We start from the raw sequence: 18,796 nt of genomic DNA on the forward strand, positions 1-18,796 counted from the left end.
ATAGTACTTGCATTAACCTGAAAAATGGGACGACAACATTTCATATATATTTTTTTTATTTTTCTGATATGCATTTACTCGCATATAGTAAAGCAAATTACCAAACAAATATACAAATACCTTATGCCATTCTGCACAAATTACAAATTATATCTGGCACTAGTGTTCAAATTAGGATCAAGAAACTGGAGTTTTGGTGAAGAATGAGAAACATAACCGGGGAGGAAGAACAAAACATCTTGCTATAATGCGGGGAGAGGACTGCAGCATGTAGCCTTATCCACCAAACCAAACTCAGTGTTCATTCAGTAACAGACCTGGGTCAACATACCATTCAAGATGCTTTAACCTACCTGGTAGAGGTTCACCTGAGCCGACTCAGTGGCCTACATGAAGCTGACCACTGAGCAGTAAAGACAGGCTTCAGCAAACACTCGGAAATAAAGTGTTGAAAACAGAATTTGACTTCAAGTCTGCTCAGCAGCACCGATTTGGCAACACAAACAGGAATCACAGGACAAATCAATTGGGAAGGTAACCCAGAACCAACCTATGTATCCCTATTAACCTTTGTGCATTGCAGAACATCAATGCAATACGAAATACAGGTAACAGTGCAGGTGCCTTGGGCCATTCTGCGGCCTCAGTTATTTGCGTAGCATTTGTGAAGCATGTACAAAAACAGCAGTCTGTATGTCTGTATAATCCTGGGTCTTATCTTCATTCATCCCCAGGTGTAAAAAGGATGCACTATACTGCTTCGACAGGTGACGAGTCAAAGGTATAAGATTTAACAAGAGCCTGAGTGCTGTCTTTGGTAGGCAATTGAAAAGTCTTCATTTACCATGTCTACCACAGTATGTTGTGTATGTGAATGAGCATCCCTCCTACACAGACAGACATTCTGCAACCGATAATGAGTCATTGTTTGGAGTCTTGAAGACACGAGAGAGACTAACAGAACACAAACAGCTTCTTGAAGGCACCATGAGTTACAAAGAAAGATATCAAAGCTCTCTCTTACTCAGTGAGGCGAGGCCATCAGCCTGAATAAATCACCTTTGAACAGGACAAAACATTTTCTTTATACAATTTCACAGAATTGACCAACCCATTGGTTAATTTTAATATAATGACTTTCAGCATTATCTCAAAAACCGTGGCCTTCCAGAGACCTTTCTCAAATCAAACCCTTACCCGCCCGACCCCCAACATATCATCACAAGCTTTCCACAGAACCGAACAAGGCCCGGGTTTCCAAAGTCATCTTAGCACTAAAACACACACTGAGGGTTTCAGCTACAGGTCTAAACTCTGTGGTGTCAAACACCATCTCCCACAGTATGACTACAGTTATGTGACCATCCATCTCAAGACAATCTCAGTTGTGTTACAAGTTGATTTTAGTGCTAAAATGATGATGGATGTCGAGCCCAGGCGTTATAATTATACATTACAGGGTTCATTTCAAACAAACTCTAATAATAAATACAGACTAGAACACAAAGGTTCCTCTGTTACTAATACATTTGGGGGGAAATAAAAAGAGGAAATAGTGAATCATATTGCCTGGTCCCTGTCTGAGTTCACTTCTGGAAAGCTGTAACATTAAGATTCCTGCATGGTGTTGCATCCGCATCGTGGAGCCAAAATCAAATACTAGCTAAATCGGCACAGTGGTTTTATTTTAACCTACACAGATCAATGGGACAGCGACCAAATCGGTCTCTGTTACAAGTGGTGAGTGAATAAACTGTCAACAAAGTGTCAGCAGTCTGCAGGTCGCAAAGGGAGAAACACCAGCATTCATAACCTTAACATTTCTCACATGGCTGCACTTTGGAAAACTATTAATACTTCCAACAAGCCCTCTGACCCTCAGTGGACACACACACACATCTCTGTTTTACTCAGGGTTGCTTTTTATGAAGGACAAGAAATCCCAAAATAACACACCCCCTTTACAAGGGAAGAACAGAAAATGCAGGTTAAACAGTAAGCTGTGATTGTTAGTTTAGTGGAGGAAAATATGTTAACTAAAAATAGAATCTGTGCAGCACTTAAGGTATTGAGATTTCATATGTCAGTCTGTATACAGGAGTTCTTGGGCTGCTGCTGGGTTTGGGTTGGGTGTTGTGGTTGGTGGTGGTTGTTGTTGGTTTCTTTTAGCAGCTCTCTGGTGTTGCTGTGAGAGTCCAGCTCAGCAGGGCACACCAGGTTGACATTCTCCTCTGTGATGAAGCAGAGAGGGGAGAACTCTGCGCCGTGGCCCAGGGAGGAGGTGGTGGAGGTAGGGGAGTGGGGAGTGATCACAGCTCCATGTCCCTGTGAGGAGGATGAAGAAGCGGGGCAGGTCTCCAGCCGGTCATTCTCCACCTCAGGTAAGGGGCTGACTGTGACGAAGCGTATGTGGTAGTCGCCTCCACCGGAGCCGTGGCTACAGGACGTTTTCATGCTTTCCAGATCGGAGCAACTGAACTCGGAGAAGTGGCTGGAGTGGGAGTCGGCCACAGACGGCAGGCTGCCGCTCAGCGAGGGAGAGTCGAACTCGGAAGAGTTGGTGCTGCGCTGCTCCAGCAGCTGAGCATCCAAGTCCTCCCGCGTCTCGTTGATCTTGGTGCCTCCGCCGCCTTTCTTGCGCAGCTTGCCTTTGCTCTTTTTGCCTCCCTGAGCTGGAGGAGGAGCAGGATGCCTCTTTGGCCCACTTAGTGGAGGTGCCTTTGCCTTCTGAGGAAGTGCAGCCGTTGGAGGGGCAGGTCCAGCCACAGCGGCCAACATGGCTGCCGTCATCTATGCTGCTGCTGCCACTATGGTGCCGGAGTTTTCCAGGTTTGGATTCAATGTCAACCTGGACCTCCATACTGTTCCCATCTCTGAAACACGAAAGGAAGAGGGAAGCATGAGACAAACAAAGTCTTACGAAATTAAGAAAAATACGACTGTATGTGGGTGTGAATGTGCAACTGTGTGGATGTTTGTGTGTAGCATGACTTAGCATCGAGCATCAGAAGGCTGTTTTACAAAGAAGCTGCAACTCTGAGAGCCATTAGGCGTGGTGCACAGGATTACACTGGGAGCTTGTTGTAACATCACAATCATCATTAAAGAGAACTCACAGAATCAGTGAAAATGTTCACATTAAGAATTTAAAATATAAATAATTGAATGTTTTTCTTCTGACAAGTGTTAACAGTCTTGATCCGTGAGCAGTGATATTCACTTTGGACTTACATTATGTGATCACAGGTACGCATTAAATGGATATTTCACTGCAATCTGTTTCAGACAGCAGCTACACACCAACGTTGTGACTGAACAGTCTCTTTCCTAACGGCATCATCCAGATAAAAAGTAAATGCTGCTCACCTGTCGAGGGGCATGTAGGCATTTAGAATGGATCCAGCCATTGCTTTGGTGCTAGCGTTGTCGCTGATGGTGCCCAGGCTGACGGTGCCAGACTCACCACTCAGACTACAGCGCTCCTTCTGCACATCAGCCTGCACCTCCAGCCTGACCACATGTGAGGGGAGGTGAGGTTTATTATCGTAAACTAAAACTAAAATAAGCAGTGTAGAAAATTGTCATAAACTGACACTAAAGACAAACTAAATCCTTTAAGAAAAACTAAAACTAAACTGAAACAATATTACCCGGCTAAAAAACTCATTAAAATAAACGGAAATGAATTTTGTTTACATTTTTTTGCTATAATATTTCGCCACCAAAAAAATGACACAGCATGAATTTTCATCAACTCTTGTGACATTGAACCACAGAACTTGAACAGACTTCACAGGATTTAAATATTGTAGTAGATCAAATGCCAGTAACCAAGTTATTCAGCTCAGGTCTAATGTGAACCAACTCGTAGTGAAAGAGGACTCTAGTCCATTCCTACAGTTCTCCAACCATGTATTATATATGTATATGTAGCTACATACTACTGAGACATTATACCTGGTCCAAAATAAAATAAAATAAATATAGAAAAAATGTAACTAAACCTTTCTGAAAAACTAAACTAAAACTAGCAAACACACTCCAACAGAAACAAACTAAACTCAAGTGAAATTTGAAAGTCAAAACTAGTAAAACCTTGGTCCGATGTTGCTCCAACATTTAAATCGCTTCAGTACCTGTTTAAGTAATTGACCATGGCGCTGCCCGAGAGGCTGCCGGTGATGCTGGCTCCGGCCAGGGCCATGGTGGACGCCGTCTCACTCAGGTTGTCCCTGATGGCCCCCAGGCGGTCCATGTGGCTGCCGCTGGCGCTCAGGCTGCCCATCAGGCCCCCAACACTGCCTTCACCTATACTGGGGTTGTTCCTGGTGTCTACCACTGATGTATTATCTGCATAGAAGGGACGATCATGAATGATTAATCACAATCAAGAACAAAAGGCAGTGCTGTGTCTAAACAATGTGACGTTTCTGATTAAATTGAAATGTACAACATTTTGGTATGGGTACAAGAAGCCGTGGACTTTAGGTCCCACAGAAGACGCACAGAGAGGAATTTTGTCTCCAAAAGGAAAAAGTGTGAAAGAACACTTGACATCTGTGAAACCTGCAGCAGATTTCATTTGGACGGGGACTCAGCAGTGAATGTGTCAGCAAAGGCAAATTCTGTTTGCTGACTTGGGCATAAACACGCAATGTCCTTTTTGGATGTCACTGTGGGTGGCGGGGTGTGGAGTGTGGAGGTTATTGGGGGGGGGGCAGCTTACCAGTGGCAGCTGTCCCATTGCCAACATTCATGTCATTCTCATCGTCAAATTCTATGCGAACTCCTTTGCCATTCCCAGCTGAGACGCCACAACCTCCGCTACGGCACAGTGAGATGGGCACCACACCATAGACGTAAGCCAGCATGATGGGAACTCCAATGCCTGAGGAGTGAGAGAGACAGAGAGACAGATTCAAGCAGGGACATGTCCGACCAAGGCGTTGAAAAGAAAAGCACACTGTTGATGACGCACAGAAATCAAAACAGTCTAAATACCCATCAACTTTTCTATTGTTATGCAATAGCTCCTGAAACAGCCAATCGACTTTGAAAACAAACTTTTGCATAATATGAACTCTAAGATTAAACATAAGAAATTCCTGAAGCTAGCAAAGTCAAACAAGGATATGTCAATAAAGATTGTCAGGCATGGAGATAGCCAGAGCAAAGACACAGATAGAGCAGAGACTGACCGACGGTGACTGCAGCCACCACTGGAGACACAATGACAGAGAGAGTCACACCACCAGCGATCACCAGGTTCCTCTTGTGGTTGGAGATATCTTTGCCTTCATAGCGGTTATGGATCTGACAGAGAAAAGGGAAGCAATGAGACTCACACAGTGTAAGTTCTCATAACTAGTGTCCAACGCAGCAGAGAGCTGTCCCGAGTGTTGACACCACATAATAAGAATGCTAGACCAGTACAGGGTTACCAATTCCACATTGTTTGGTTGAGAAGCAGGCTACTATTATAAGGATTATTGATTATTATTCCTCTCTCTCTAGGCTGGGTGGTAGTGAGCCAGGCAGAGTTTATAAGTTAGGCCAGAGATGCAGGTGTATGAAGTGCTTAAGTGTAGCTTCAAATCTTTACTTTGTTGAGCTAATACAAACCTAAACAGCCAGCTAGCATACAATTTCCACACGATTGCAAGTTATTCTCGTAACAACATAAATACCTTCCCACATGGTAGACACCAAGCCAGAGTGGGAAACTAATTATTCAGTCTAACACTGAAGCCAGTAGTAACCAGCCACTGCATGACAGCTGGCTATATTTTGAGAATAGATCAAAGCATGGAAAGGATAGTTGCCAAAGTGACGAGTCTGCAATTAACAGTAAAACATTTTAAAACACTATCAATAGAAAATAAATATCTATAATGAGGCATTTTGGAAACATAGAGCCTCTGACACAAGACGTAATTGTTGAAGTCTGTAAAAACTGGCACATATCTGGAGACTACAAGAAGCACAACTGTACATACAAATACTTGATCACTTAAAATGTCTGCTTAGTTACGTGTCACAAAGTACAGCTGATATGACACGTGCAAGTAAATGGCCTTGCTATGGTGATTCACCAGGGTGCATATTTAAAGTCAAGACTGAACAACTACATTCATGCAGTGCATGTGGAATGCAGGTGATTCATGCTCAGATGGTTTACATGCATCATGTGATCGCTGCTGAATGTGGTCTAGTGTTGTCAGGGAAGAAAAGCTTGTTGGCTCTGACTCCTTCTTGGCAGGCTTGAGAGGGGAATTCTGGAGTCTGAATACCGGTACTTTCATTTTATTATAATGTCAAGTTGTTATTGAACAGGCCGAGACTGATGGGTGATACGACACAACACAAGTGCGCACACACACATACACACACAAAAATGACCTCAGCAGGCTTAAGATAACTTAAGTGCCTGAGAAAAATACATGACAGTATGTGTGCTAGTTTTACAACACAAGTTAGTTACTGTCCCAGGGTTTGTTTCTGGTCACAAGAGATCTGTAATATGCTTAGTAATGCAACACTGACAACTCTAGAGTAGTTACGCTTTGTAGGAAAACAGAGCAGAACTCTATTTATAAAAATGCAACACTCCTGCAAACCCCATGCCTTCATCATAATAATCTACACAGCTCAAAATAGTCAAGTGTTTGAACAGTACATCTGAATGAGTCAATGTTCTGCCTCATCCAGGCAGTAACAACTACAACAGGAAATCATAAAAAATGTGTCTCCAGTGCCTTACCTTCCTTCCCACATATACTGGGATGCCGATAATCATGGCGGGGATAGCTATGCCGGCGATGAGTGCGATGCCGACTGGGGCACCCACGAGGGTTCCCAGTTGCCAGAGAATCTTCTTCTTCCTGCTCCATGGCTTCTTCCCCCAGAAAGTACAGCCTGACGGACTGAGAAAAGGTAGAGGACAAAGATTAATTAAGAAAAAGAAAAACAATGGCGGCTAAGCTAAGCCTTTTTCATTCATACAGTTGATACTGGAATACTTTGAGAGGAAGAACCAAACTTGCTGTTTGTGCCTCGTCTCAGCCACTACTCAGGCAACAAAGCTTTTATCAAATCACAAAACCAGCATTGGAACACATTTACTTCAAGTTGTGGGCTGCCACGAATAAAAGTAACCAATTCACATTTTTACAACAGCAAATAGAGGTTTTACAGTTTTACGTATTACAGATCCTTACTGAACTGTTTGGTAACCATGGTAATTAGGGTTAGCACTGGATTAAGGGAAGAAAAAATACAGATAAACACTTCCTAAATCAATGTTGCTAACTAACTTATAGGGAAAGTGTATTACACAACATAACTTCTCAAAACGTTAAATAAACTCTCTAGGATAACGGTTTAGCTGTCCTCACTTTACCACCAGGTAGTGCTCTTAATAAGAGCGGCCCACCTCTTCGTATCACTTGTCAGTGGACTTACTTTTACTGTGTCCACTATCTCTTTCTTTTATCACCCGAGCTAGCGTTGTTGTTCATTTCCCCCCAAAAACATCTTTGGATTTCTCTACAGATTTAACCAAAACCTTTAACTCATCTGTCTTAAAGTTACATCGTTGTATTTGCTCCATTTGTTGTATGTTTCAGTATGTTTTAATGAGAAAAACAACGGTTACAAAGTTGTTTAGCTCGGCGAGATGGGAATGCTAGCAATGTTTGCTAAGTAACATACACAAAAGTTCATAAGCGATGTTGTATTATGTGTTTAGGATTTCCTAAAATAAGATGAAGAAAGATAGGATTCCTAAAGTCAATCAGGATTTGCTTCTGTAATACCAAATAGGGATAAGTCTTATCTTAGAGCTTCCTATCTTAACTTATACGGGATGGGTGTATGAAGATGTGAGTATGCGCGTTGATGAACTGACCTCAGGTAGTGCAGGTCTGAGATCTCCTTCATGCAGAGCCAGCAGAACTCACAGCCACAGACAGCACAGGTCATGTGGTTACAGCTGCCGTCGTTCATCTTGATGATGTAAGCAGCACAGCGCGGACATGGCTTAATGTCATCAGCTGAAAGGAAAGAGAATATGATTTCATTGTGCATAATAACATCTTTAAAACATCATGGTGAGAAAAACATTTCCTACAAACTATTTGTCACTGAGACGATTCGAAGTAAAAGGAACAAATGGTTGTCACATTTTACTGCATGTTGCAAACACAATTCCCCCCAATATGGATACAATAATAATAATGGATATAATCTATGCTCATGTTTAACAATGTGTGAGTAATTTGCGGACATGCACAGGATAAACAGAGGAAGAGAAAAGAGCAGCCGACCTGCAGCTCCGCTCTCTTGGCTGTAGCTGAGGGAGGACGAGCGGACCGTCCTCAGGCGGAGGCTCTGGGCTCTCTGCTGTCGTGCTGCATCACAGGTCTGGTTGGGATGCCACAGCTGCTTACAGTGGTAACAGAACTCTGTACCACAGCCCTCCCTGCCGCACGTGATCTTAGGACAGCTGGCACACCCGAAAGCAATAACTGCATATCTGGTAGAAGACAAATGTAACATAATAGGAAAAAAATAAGATGTAAAACCCCATAATGACATCACAGAATGAGTTTTGTCTAAATGCACCACGGTCACAGGGGAAACGATATTGGTGTCTGCAAGTACAAATGAACAGAGTGCTGAACAAAACTAGCAAAAATGTTAGTTACAAGCAAGCAATTAAAAAAATTTATCTAATTAATTACATGCTTTGTGATTAATTAATCTAAATTAATCACATATATCAATATTTGCTGTGAGAAGCATTTCAAAATATTCAAATGGGTTTTGGAAGATGAGTGAATCAATGAGTAGCATTATAAACTGGTCAACATGTCTTTTATTTCAATACTATTTCTCCAATATCTTGTTTGTCACAATTATCTTAGACAACACAGACCATCAGTTTGACATAAAGTGCAATTTCAAATCGGACATAACATCTTTCATTGCACAATAAAATGAATATATATGTTCAGCACTCTGTTCATTATGTGGCCGCGCCGCGACAGTGACGTAAAGAGTCAAGGGGCATCTCAGAGCGCGATTAATCTGCGTTCATTGTTTTGTTGCGTTATTTTTTCTGTGATGAATTAATCGAAATTAATTCGACAGCCCTAGTTAAAATATATGCTGATGCATGACAATGTAAACATGTCCCATGACGGATTTTTGGTTCCCAATCCACTGGTGCTACGCCGTTCACCCAGTAGACATGTCTTCTGCAATTACATGTGTATTTACATGACACAGCACATCCCAACATCTCCGACAGAGTGACAGCTGAGGTGATGCGATGCATGAAGCTTTCAGCCAACAGACCTGAGACAAAAGCTGGGAGTGCTGACAAGGAGACCATTTTCAGAAATAAGAGAAGTCCATCTGTTTAAAGATGACAGTTGCAAAATACTGGCTAGCCAATCTCCTGAGGGAAACCTGGAGTGTGTGACGTAGCTGTATCCGACTGTAGCAGAAGCCTCCCAGCCCCTCTGTGCCTGACCCAAGATTAAGTTTAAATCACAGAGCCATGAAGAGCCTGGGAGACTTCCTTCGCTCTGGATCATTTTACTCTACTGAGGACTGAGTCTAGAATGCAGACAGACAGTGAGGAAACACAGAGACATATCAATCTTATTTAAAATCATTGTCGGTAAACCACCAGCAATAAATACTACGCAGAATAGGGACTGCAAAGGACTGGCGAGATATTAGGGAAAGAGAAGACTGTTTCTGGAGAAACACCCTAAATATATTACCCCAATAACGGTAACTGTAACACCAGTGTCATGTTTCTATAACAGGACAACAGACATATCCTTCCTAACGGACAGCCTGTGAAGGAAAGTACTAAAGGACTAAAGCAGTGACAATTCAATGATTAAACAATAGACACCTATATAACCAGTGATAGTACTGTATGCTATTCAATAATTTCAGATTAATACAACAATATGTTAAAAAGAAATGCTGTTGCCCTTTTTTGCCCTGTCCCAGGATTCACTTGGCTTGCTGCCTGGGTGGGCTCAGGCCCAGAACCTCTCTGATCCCTGTACAAGGTGCACCTGATTTCAGTAGGCTGATGCTATTGTTTCCAGCAGAAGGGCATTAGTTCAAATGTGCCTGCGGTGCATTTCCCAAAGTTCTTTGATACAATGCACATAAATAACTGCGTAATAAACTGTATTATGCTGGCCAAAGCTTCTGATCTGCAGGATCTACCCATACATATTGGGATCTTAATAATGTGAAGACTGCCCTGCCCAGTGGGAGGGACTTGCGTTAGCTCCAAGTAGAGCAGGAAAGCTAATCCAAGACAAAAGCCTAACATTGTTTTATTAGCTACAGCTAATTCAAATGTCCTCAGAGTAAAATATAACACATCACGCCTCCCATTTTTGTAAACCTTCAAAAAAATATTTATTACTATTCTATTTCAAGGTTACAAAACAAAACATCCAGCTGCCAGAGTATTCAAAGTTACTATGGCTTCAGAATGAGGTACAAACAGTACTTCAAGAAAGAGGGGGGGAGGTCTATATAGCCACCTGACTTCAAACAAATCCTGGAAGAAAAATTGTGATGTGAAATCTGGACTCCTCCTTACTTTTATCAGTTATGAAGAGGCCAGCAGTTAAGATAGCCACTCAACTCTAAATGAGTTGCTGATTTATTGTGTCTGTGAGCCAAAGTCACCATTTGACCCTGCAGGGTCACACTGCAGTGATAGTGTGTGGGACTGCGTGGGGATTAGAAAGCAAAGCATCCAAGCACTACTGGATTATTGTTAGGGGTGCAGATGGAACTGAAGCAAATACATATACATTTTCTATTGGCATCTCCTAACCTGAACTTTTGTTGAACGTCCTGTTTTAATTTGTTCCTGTCGCTCGCTTTGAAAAATCGATACCATATCTCCTCATTTCACTACAAAAACCTAAATAAGAAGGCAGTTGGATAGAGGGAGATTGCCAGGAGTTCGCCTGAAAGCCGAGTGTTGTGTTTACGTGCTGTGTAATTAAATTCACTTCTTACCCACAGTCCGGCGCAGGGCACCAGCGGCAGTCAGGGTCAGCCACAAGCCACCTCCTCAGCATGAACTCCTCGTACTTCTCCATGAGCGCCTGGTCACCCAGGATCATGCGGATGTCGTGAGGGTTAAAGCGCTCTGAGCACTCAGGGCAGCTGATGTTGACACGAGACTCTGATATCTCAATGCGCAGGTACTGCCGCAGGCAATCAATACAGGAGCGGTGGTGACAGGTCATGATGTCAGGGAAGCTCTCCCTGGAGTGGCGCAGAAGGCACAGCGGGCACTCCAGTAGCTCTTCCCCCACTCCACCCCCTACCTTGGAGGAGGAGGTGATAGAGGAAGAAGGCCCTGAGGCAGATGAGGTGGAGGCAGCAGCAGCAGAGGCAGCTCCGGTCCCAGTCACAGAGAAGAAGGCAGAGTTTTTGTCATTACACATCTGAGAGTGGATGCTCTCGATGCTGGCGATGCCATCCACCCCTACAAGCCCTATAGGTCCAGGGAGTTGGAGCTCTCGGGACCTTTGGCGCACTGATTTGGGCTCCCGACCTCGCCGTCTGAAAAGAGAGGCCAGGGAGAGGCGCCTCTTCTTGGGGGCCTTCTTCACAGAGGATAGAGATATGGAGGAAGCAGTGGACTGCAGGTCACGGTCAGAGCCCATCACCCCACCGCTACCACCCCCCAACTGCTGGTGCTTGTCCAGGCTCATCTCTACGGAGGGAGGGGAGGGGTGTGCCAGCGGGGAGCCAGGGCCGGGTAGCCTGTCCCTAACATGTGCAGGGAGGTCTGATAGTGGGATGGGGCTGGGAGAAGGGGTAAGGTGGTGGATGGGGGAGGGGGATCCAGGGTGGCGGGACAGGGCTCCGGAGGGCCCGTCTATGTTTAAGACATGGTGGCTTCTCCTGATCAACCTTGTGGTCACATCTAATAAACGGATTTTGGCGGAGGGGTGGGGGTCACCTGCTGCGAAATTGATGCAACAGAACCTGGAGAGAGCAAAAGAAGAAAAGGCAAGAGGGGGAGAGAAGGAAAGGAGACATTTTAAAATATGTTAATATCCAATTTCAACAAACACACAGTGATTAAACAGAAAAGCAAAAGGTCATTTTTCTACCAGACACACATTCTTAAAAGCTATACCTCAAAGTGCAAAATCAAATAATTTGTTTTGGACAGCAGCAGCTTCACATTCTTTTTCATCAGTCAACCTAAATCAATACATCAAATCACATTCTGTCGTTCTGAAAGAGGAGGAACATTAATTACACGGTCCTGTCCACAAGTCTACCTAAGCTACGTTGATTGCATTTAAAAGCAGTTTTACTTATTTTACATGATTGATCACATTTTTGCATGATGGTTTTAGCGTGCAGTTTTATTCTTCCCTGCATCTGCTGTCGCACTGCTTTCTTTCTTTCTTTTCAAGTCACAACCACAAAGTCAGTCAGTGGAATATCATGAAACTTCTGGCACACAAATGCAAAGTACAAATAAATAAATATATAATATATAAATATGACAAAGTGCGCTGCTCATTTAATGTATTTAATTCCCTAAACACGGCCTTCCAATACTCCAATGCACATTCAATAAACATTGCAGTATTCCCATGCATTTGCTGGTTCCTTTTTGGTTCATTTTTCTCAATTGGCAGAGTGCGGGCCTGCACAGCTGATCAGCGAGTCAGTCACAGAGCTGAGAAGAGAGGACAGAAGGTTGACAACCTTGGACTGTGTTGACGCAGAGAGACAGAGCTCTGATGCGTCTGTAAGATCAACAGTGACAAGGCCTGGGCTCAGACCGTCATCTGCTGATAATGGCAAACAGGAGGAAGTGCCCATCAGAGTAGAGCAAGGCTTTGACTTGGTAGACTGGTTTCTAATGTGGCAACAACTCAGACAGCAACAACTGTAAATCACAATTTCAAAGGCAGTTGCACAAGTGGATCATATCAAATTAAACAGCAATACTGGTCCAAAAAACAAACAACATTTTTATTATGTGAATTTTCCAGTTGACAAAAGGACATATAAAGGGATCTAAATAAAGCTAGCTCGTCACAGCCTGAAATTAATCCGCTGAACACACAGAAGAATTATGTTAAATGTCAAGGGGAATAACAAACCAGTCATTGTAAATACAGCTCTACAGCAAAAATAAAGTAATATTAACTTGCAATATTTTTATATCATATCATCTAGCCCTACAGAGACAAATCATTACTGTGGAACTAAATAAAACAGGGGTAAAAACAGCAGAAAATGTAAGTAACAATTCACAGGAACAAAGACAGAGATCAACATTGTTGTATTCCTTAAAGATCTTCTATGAATGCATGATGTTGCATCTGAATTCCGACACAACTTTGCTGTTAGATCTGGTAATTTCACAATTTCCTGCGTGACAAAACATAATTACTTCTCTGTAATCTCCACGTCTGAGCGTGTTTGTGTAACTAGTCACTTCACAAAATGATATCAGGGCAGATGGCTTCTGACCCAATCTGATGAGTGTTCTGTTCACTTGAGAATTTCACACATTAGAGAGGGTGAGAGAAACAAAGAGCCAAAGAGAAGGAGACAGAGGGAGATTGTAAACTAAAGCAGTGCACAACGCTGAGGCAAAAGGAGCCACAGCCCGAACCAAAACCACATTTTTGAGGTTTGGTCTATCGTTACATTATAATATCATACACACACATTTTGCATCAACTGCTTAAAATGTACCCAAGAGTAAAACATAAATCATGTACAGTAGCCAGATTTGGTCAGATGGACAGAGAAAGTCCACTTAAGAAATGAAAGTCTGGATTTAAAATGACCAAGTAATCGGGACCTGGACAGCCCACTTCTTGAGATTTGCTTAGAGAAATGTGTCTGGAAGGACGGGGGCTGATGTGTACAGTTTCTGAGGAAATCCATGCGTGCTATAAGTATGGATTGCCTAGAAGCCACAACCCTAACAAAACAACAAAGCCATGTAAAAATGCATTTGAGAACCAATATCATCTACACCTCGGTTTGTACCACAGTACTACTGACTGTACTCTCTGTGATTCCACATCTGTGTTGTGCCTCGTGTTTCTGGGAGAGGTGATGAGAGAGGTGGAGAAAGAATGTCTGTTATTTTAGGAGAGTGTTGCTACCGAGGTCCAGCTTGCTTGCTGGGTGTTCGTCCCTGAAAATGTATGTGTATGTTTATCTGTGTCTTTGGTTACACCTTGGCAATTAAACATGCTGTGGAAACAGACACAGAGTAGTGCCAACAGACACACACACATCACTCTTACACACACCCATAATCTACCCACACAACCTGGAGGGGTCCGCGGAGCATGCTCTCTCACACATACTGTACATGTGCATACTTGATAAGCACTTACTGCAATTGCAGTAAGACAACTGCTACAATCTGTAAATCTGCACCACTATACCAAAATATCAAAAACAGCACTGAACACAGAACCTCTACAGCTGCAACCAAACCACTGACACACTGCCAGTGCCGCACTTCTCTGCTTTTCTCAAACGCATGCTGCTCTTTGGTCAGGTGCTTTATCATGACCTCGATGTCAGTCCCAAGGCTACCACCACATCTAAAATCAGCCAAGAAGGGACTTCCCAGGCTTATTGCCACTGAGCAGATAGCAGTATGTGTGTGATGAGAGGACTGATGATACAGGTAGACTAGCCCAGCTGTCTCATCTAAAGGCCCTGGCTAGGTCCCACTCACAAAATGAAACACCTATGTCAGCTCATTGGCTGCGGACTGTAGTCAGCAGTAAAGGTTTTCTCATTGAGTGTGCTGATTTAAGTACATTAACACAATCCAAATCTGCCCAGTGTGCCTGGAACTGGGGGAGAAAGCTCAGGGAGACAGAAAGTGAGTGCAGAAAAAGGGGGAAGTGACAACAAAATGAAATGTACGACGTAAAATGAATGCAAATTACTATTTGGACTAATGAGTAATGATGAAGGGAGAGGAAAATGGCCAAAAGATGCTAAAGAAACTGAAAAAAGAAACACCCAGAACAAAATTCTAAAGTGGAAGCCAGCTAAAATGTTGTAAATAAATAAATAAAATAAAAGTACTCTCTTAACATTCTCCAAACCTCTTAAACAAGAGAATATGGTGTGTCACTCATAAGTATTGGCTTACTAGTGAAGCCAAGAGCTAAGGACGATAGAACATACTTTAAAAAAAAAACAACACTTTGCTGAAAAGAGGTAAGTAGATCTAGATGGAAGGCTTGGGATCAGTTTTCATTGAACATGTTTCGACATACTTGAGCAATACTGCTGCCGAGATCAAAGGTCCGTAATTGTACATCTTATTTGGACCTCTGCCAGAAGCAGCCTGACGTCTGAGGGGTGTGCCACGAAGCAGGTTATAAAGAGCCCGGCTTTCTTTGCCTGAGATGACTTGACAAAGCCTAAGCCCCGTTATGAGATAACAGTTACCACGACAGTGTTTATCAGTTGGCTTTGTTAACTCAAGCTTTCTTTTTTGAAAGTGGGCGTTTTGCCAAATGTGATGATTGCGACAGCCCTACTTACAGACAGTATGCAAGTATGTAGCACACACCCTCTACTTCTCTTACTGGCACACCCTCCAAATATCAGTAAGGAATTTGTTTACAACCAACGCAAAACAAAGCACCCACATTTGACAAGCTGTCCTTGGCTGTTGTACAACAGTCCAAAACAGATTAGGGAAAACCACATGAGGTTTTAGGGAGCTAAACATTTGTGTTGTGGAAAAATATATTGCGATTTCAAAATAACTATTTTAGGAAACTTGTAAAAGTACAAAAAATGCATATGCATTAAAAATGTTTTCCTTTTTATGCAATCAGAACAGTGGGATCTGCATTTACATTTTTTTACAGTCCCTGTAACATCCAACATCAAAGCACAACTGTATTGTACAATCTGAGCAAAGGAATGAACATTTGGCTATATCAGGATTCTTTAGGTAAACAAATTAAGTCAATAAATAAAAACACAAAATGAGCCACTGTCTGCCACAATCTTTGCATGTAAACTATTGATTAAAAATCAATAGTGTTTTTGAGAATCCATACTGTATGACAAAACATAATATCATCAATCATCATATTTTCTTACACCCCTTGTAAAAAGCCCTCCGTTAATGGTTTCTTGAAAAGAGAGAACCACTGTAAATGTGACCCATATTTATAGTATTATTATTCAATAAAAGGCTATTTGCCATCCATGAAGATCTACTTAAAAAAACATACCAATAGTTTTCAAAACAGTGAAAGGTTGCCACCATAAAACAGTGTAGTGATGGCATGGGAAGATCACAGAGTTGCCATACTGCTAGACAGAGTTTGGCCACTGCAATGACCACACAGGTTAATTAGAAAAGCGTCGTCAGTAATCTTAGGTAATCACCAATACAAAGACAGCTTCTAACGTTGACATGAGCAAGACCTAGGTACGGCACAAATGATCAATCAATACTTTTAATAAGAGTGCAGTGATAATTCTGTTTGCACAAGTGTGTGCATACACAACAACAAACTGAGAAAGCTGGCAGAAAGATGAGAGCTGGCAGACGTGTGAGAGCTTTCCTTGTGGACAGAGTTCATTGGGCATTCCAGAGAGAACAGATCCAGTACTGACCTCAGCTGACCTGCTGCAGCCTGGGAGTGCACGACTTTCACTAAACACAAGCTGAGAACCATCGTACAACTTGTGGTCCTCTCAACATAAAAGAACATCTTACACTTTGAAACACAAACGTATACATACATGCAATAGCATAAACACACATACAACAAACAAACTAAACAAACATTAAGTTAGAGGACCCTTTTAAGTTCCCGCTGAGTTCTTTTCCAACCATGTTTACACACTGGTTAAACATTAAGCCTCGTCAGGCCAACTCTAAACGGAATTATTAAGGGCAAACCTTTCTTTATCCAAGCCTGGTCTTTTCCTAGGTCAAGGAAGGTACCAGCACCTTTCTTTCCGTAGTCGAAACATCCAAGGGTCGAAACTCGGCAGTGCAGAAGAATGCTAGTCATTCCACTCAGTTGATATTTACACTTTCTGTTCTACTAGTGCAGAATTTCCACTGCATGGTAGGGCTTGGCTTGGCTCAGCTCGCTTTTGGAACCAGGTAATTCACTCAATTTTGTTTTCCACTGAAGATAGAACCCCCTCAATGTAGATTCTTAGCTGACTGTCTTAGCAATGTTGCGTAAAACTGCCGTGATATTATCTTCAAAGCGTCACATAAACACAACACAGTGGATCCTTTGACCAGCAACCAAACAGGGGAACAGCTGTACTTCATCAATGGCATGGTTTTGCGGGCTGCCATGTTTTAAAATCTGGGTCCAGTCAATAAGAAAATTGCAGTTGCTATTGATGGTAGCTTGATTAATTAAAAAGTACAGGTTCCTGCAGGATGTCCAGTATCACACAAGTAAAGAGTCTCTCTGACCAATCAGTGGTCTGCAGTATTTAAACTCCACATTTAAGCATCGGCTCAGCTCGTTTGGAACCTCGCCCATGGCGATACCAAAAAAGTACCAGATACAATCCACAACTTTTGCTAATGAAAAAACAGAAAAGGAACAATTCCAAGTGAGAGCCGTACCATGCAGTGGAAATGCGGCATAAATCTAAACTCAGCCAGTAGAGACTAGTGAGCTGTGTTTCTATAAGCTGCAAGCAGCATGTGTGTGGGGCAAAGGAAACCACCAACAAACAAGAGATGAGAGATACACCCAGGGACCAGCAGAGACAAAATAGGTTCAAAGAAGGACTGGTATATGGACAGGGAAGACAACAGTGATGGTGGGCTAAGAATGACAAAGGCACAAGGACAAATGTGAACAGTGAAACATGCAGCAGCTGAGCCAGTGTATTCGGCCAGTCAGTATCACTCCAACTGCATTCCTGGCCTGTCTGTCTCCTGTGTAATGCTGCCTCTATGCACATTCCTGGGTTTCTAGGGGGCTGGGGACAGTCAATGCATTAGTGAGGCTTCCACTGCATCATGAACAGACACATAGCAACCTCCTGGCAGGCAAGCTTAGCAGCTATTGACTGATGAAAGTCAAACAGTGTCCCTCCCATTTTACCAAAGTGTGGAGCAAGCTGAAAATTGGGGGTGTGGTCATTGGCTGGATCAGGTTGAAACTTGTACTAGTGTGTTCAGAGAAGACATTCAAAACATATCAGTGTGATATACCTCAGTAACAGGGAGTAAAGACACACAGTGGTACAAATAGAAGGGAAATATAAGCCCATTAGTCTTACATTGTTTTGAATCTGACCCTACAAGATACAAAAGGATTGAAAACGGTGCAAACAACAACCACAACAGTAGCGTAAACAGAGAAAACATTGTTGAATGTACAAAGAGAGGCATGGCAGACCTACAGGGAGAACAAGAAAAGTTTCCAACCCTAACAAAGCAAGTACAGTCTCCAGCTGCCCCCCTCCTCCCAGACTTCCCCTCTTTCCTCCTACACTTCACTCAAGTGGGGAGGAAATGAGGTAAGCATCCTGGCATTTCAGCTCAGCTGAGAGCTCAAATCTCAGGGAGAGGGTGTGAAATAGAAAACAATGAACTGGTAAATTGAGAGTATGCAATATATTTTCTCTGGTAATGCTGAAGAAAGAGGCAAATTTAAGACAATATAACCTAAACTATAAGCCAATAGAGAGTACTGGTTGAGATTTTGTCATACCATTA

The 18,796-nt window shown here is 42.7% G+C and overlaps 1 protein-coding gene across 1 annotated transcript in view; it reads right to left on the minus strand.

Annotated features, from left to right (window-relative positions):
• Positions 1 to 38: 38 nt before the first annotated feature.
• LOC115021196 (E3 ubiquitin-protein ligase RNF19A-like) overlaps positions 39 to 18,796 on the minus strand; it is a 24,139-nt gene continuing 5,381 nt past the window's right edge. The window contains 10 exon segments of the mRNA XM_029451446.1: positions 39 to 2,667; positions 2,669 to 2,873; positions 3,367 to 3,510; positions 4,137 to 4,350; positions 4,727 to 4,888; positions 5,199 to 5,313; positions 6,761 to 6,923; positions 7,907 to 8,051; positions 8,325 to 8,533; positions 11,068 to 12,048. Coding sequence (XP_029307306.1) covers positions 2,077 to 2,667; positions 2,669 to 2,873; positions 3,367 to 3,510; positions 4,137 to 4,350; positions 4,727 to 4,888; positions 5,199 to 5,313; positions 6,761 to 6,923; positions 7,907 to 8,051; positions 8,325 to 8,533; positions 11,068 to 11,771 — 2,652 coding nt within the window. The 5' untranslated portion in view covers positions 11,772 to 12,048 and the 3' untranslated portion in view covers positions 39 to 2,076.

The sequence above is a fragment of the Cottoperca gobio genome, chromosome 16 (assembly GCF_900634415.1).
Source record: "Cottoperca gobio chromosome 16, fCotGob3.1, whole genome shotgun sequence".
Taxonomy (NCBI): domain Eukaryota; kingdom Metazoa; phylum Chordata; class Actinopteri; order Perciformes; family Bovichtidae; genus Cottoperca; species Cottoperca gobio.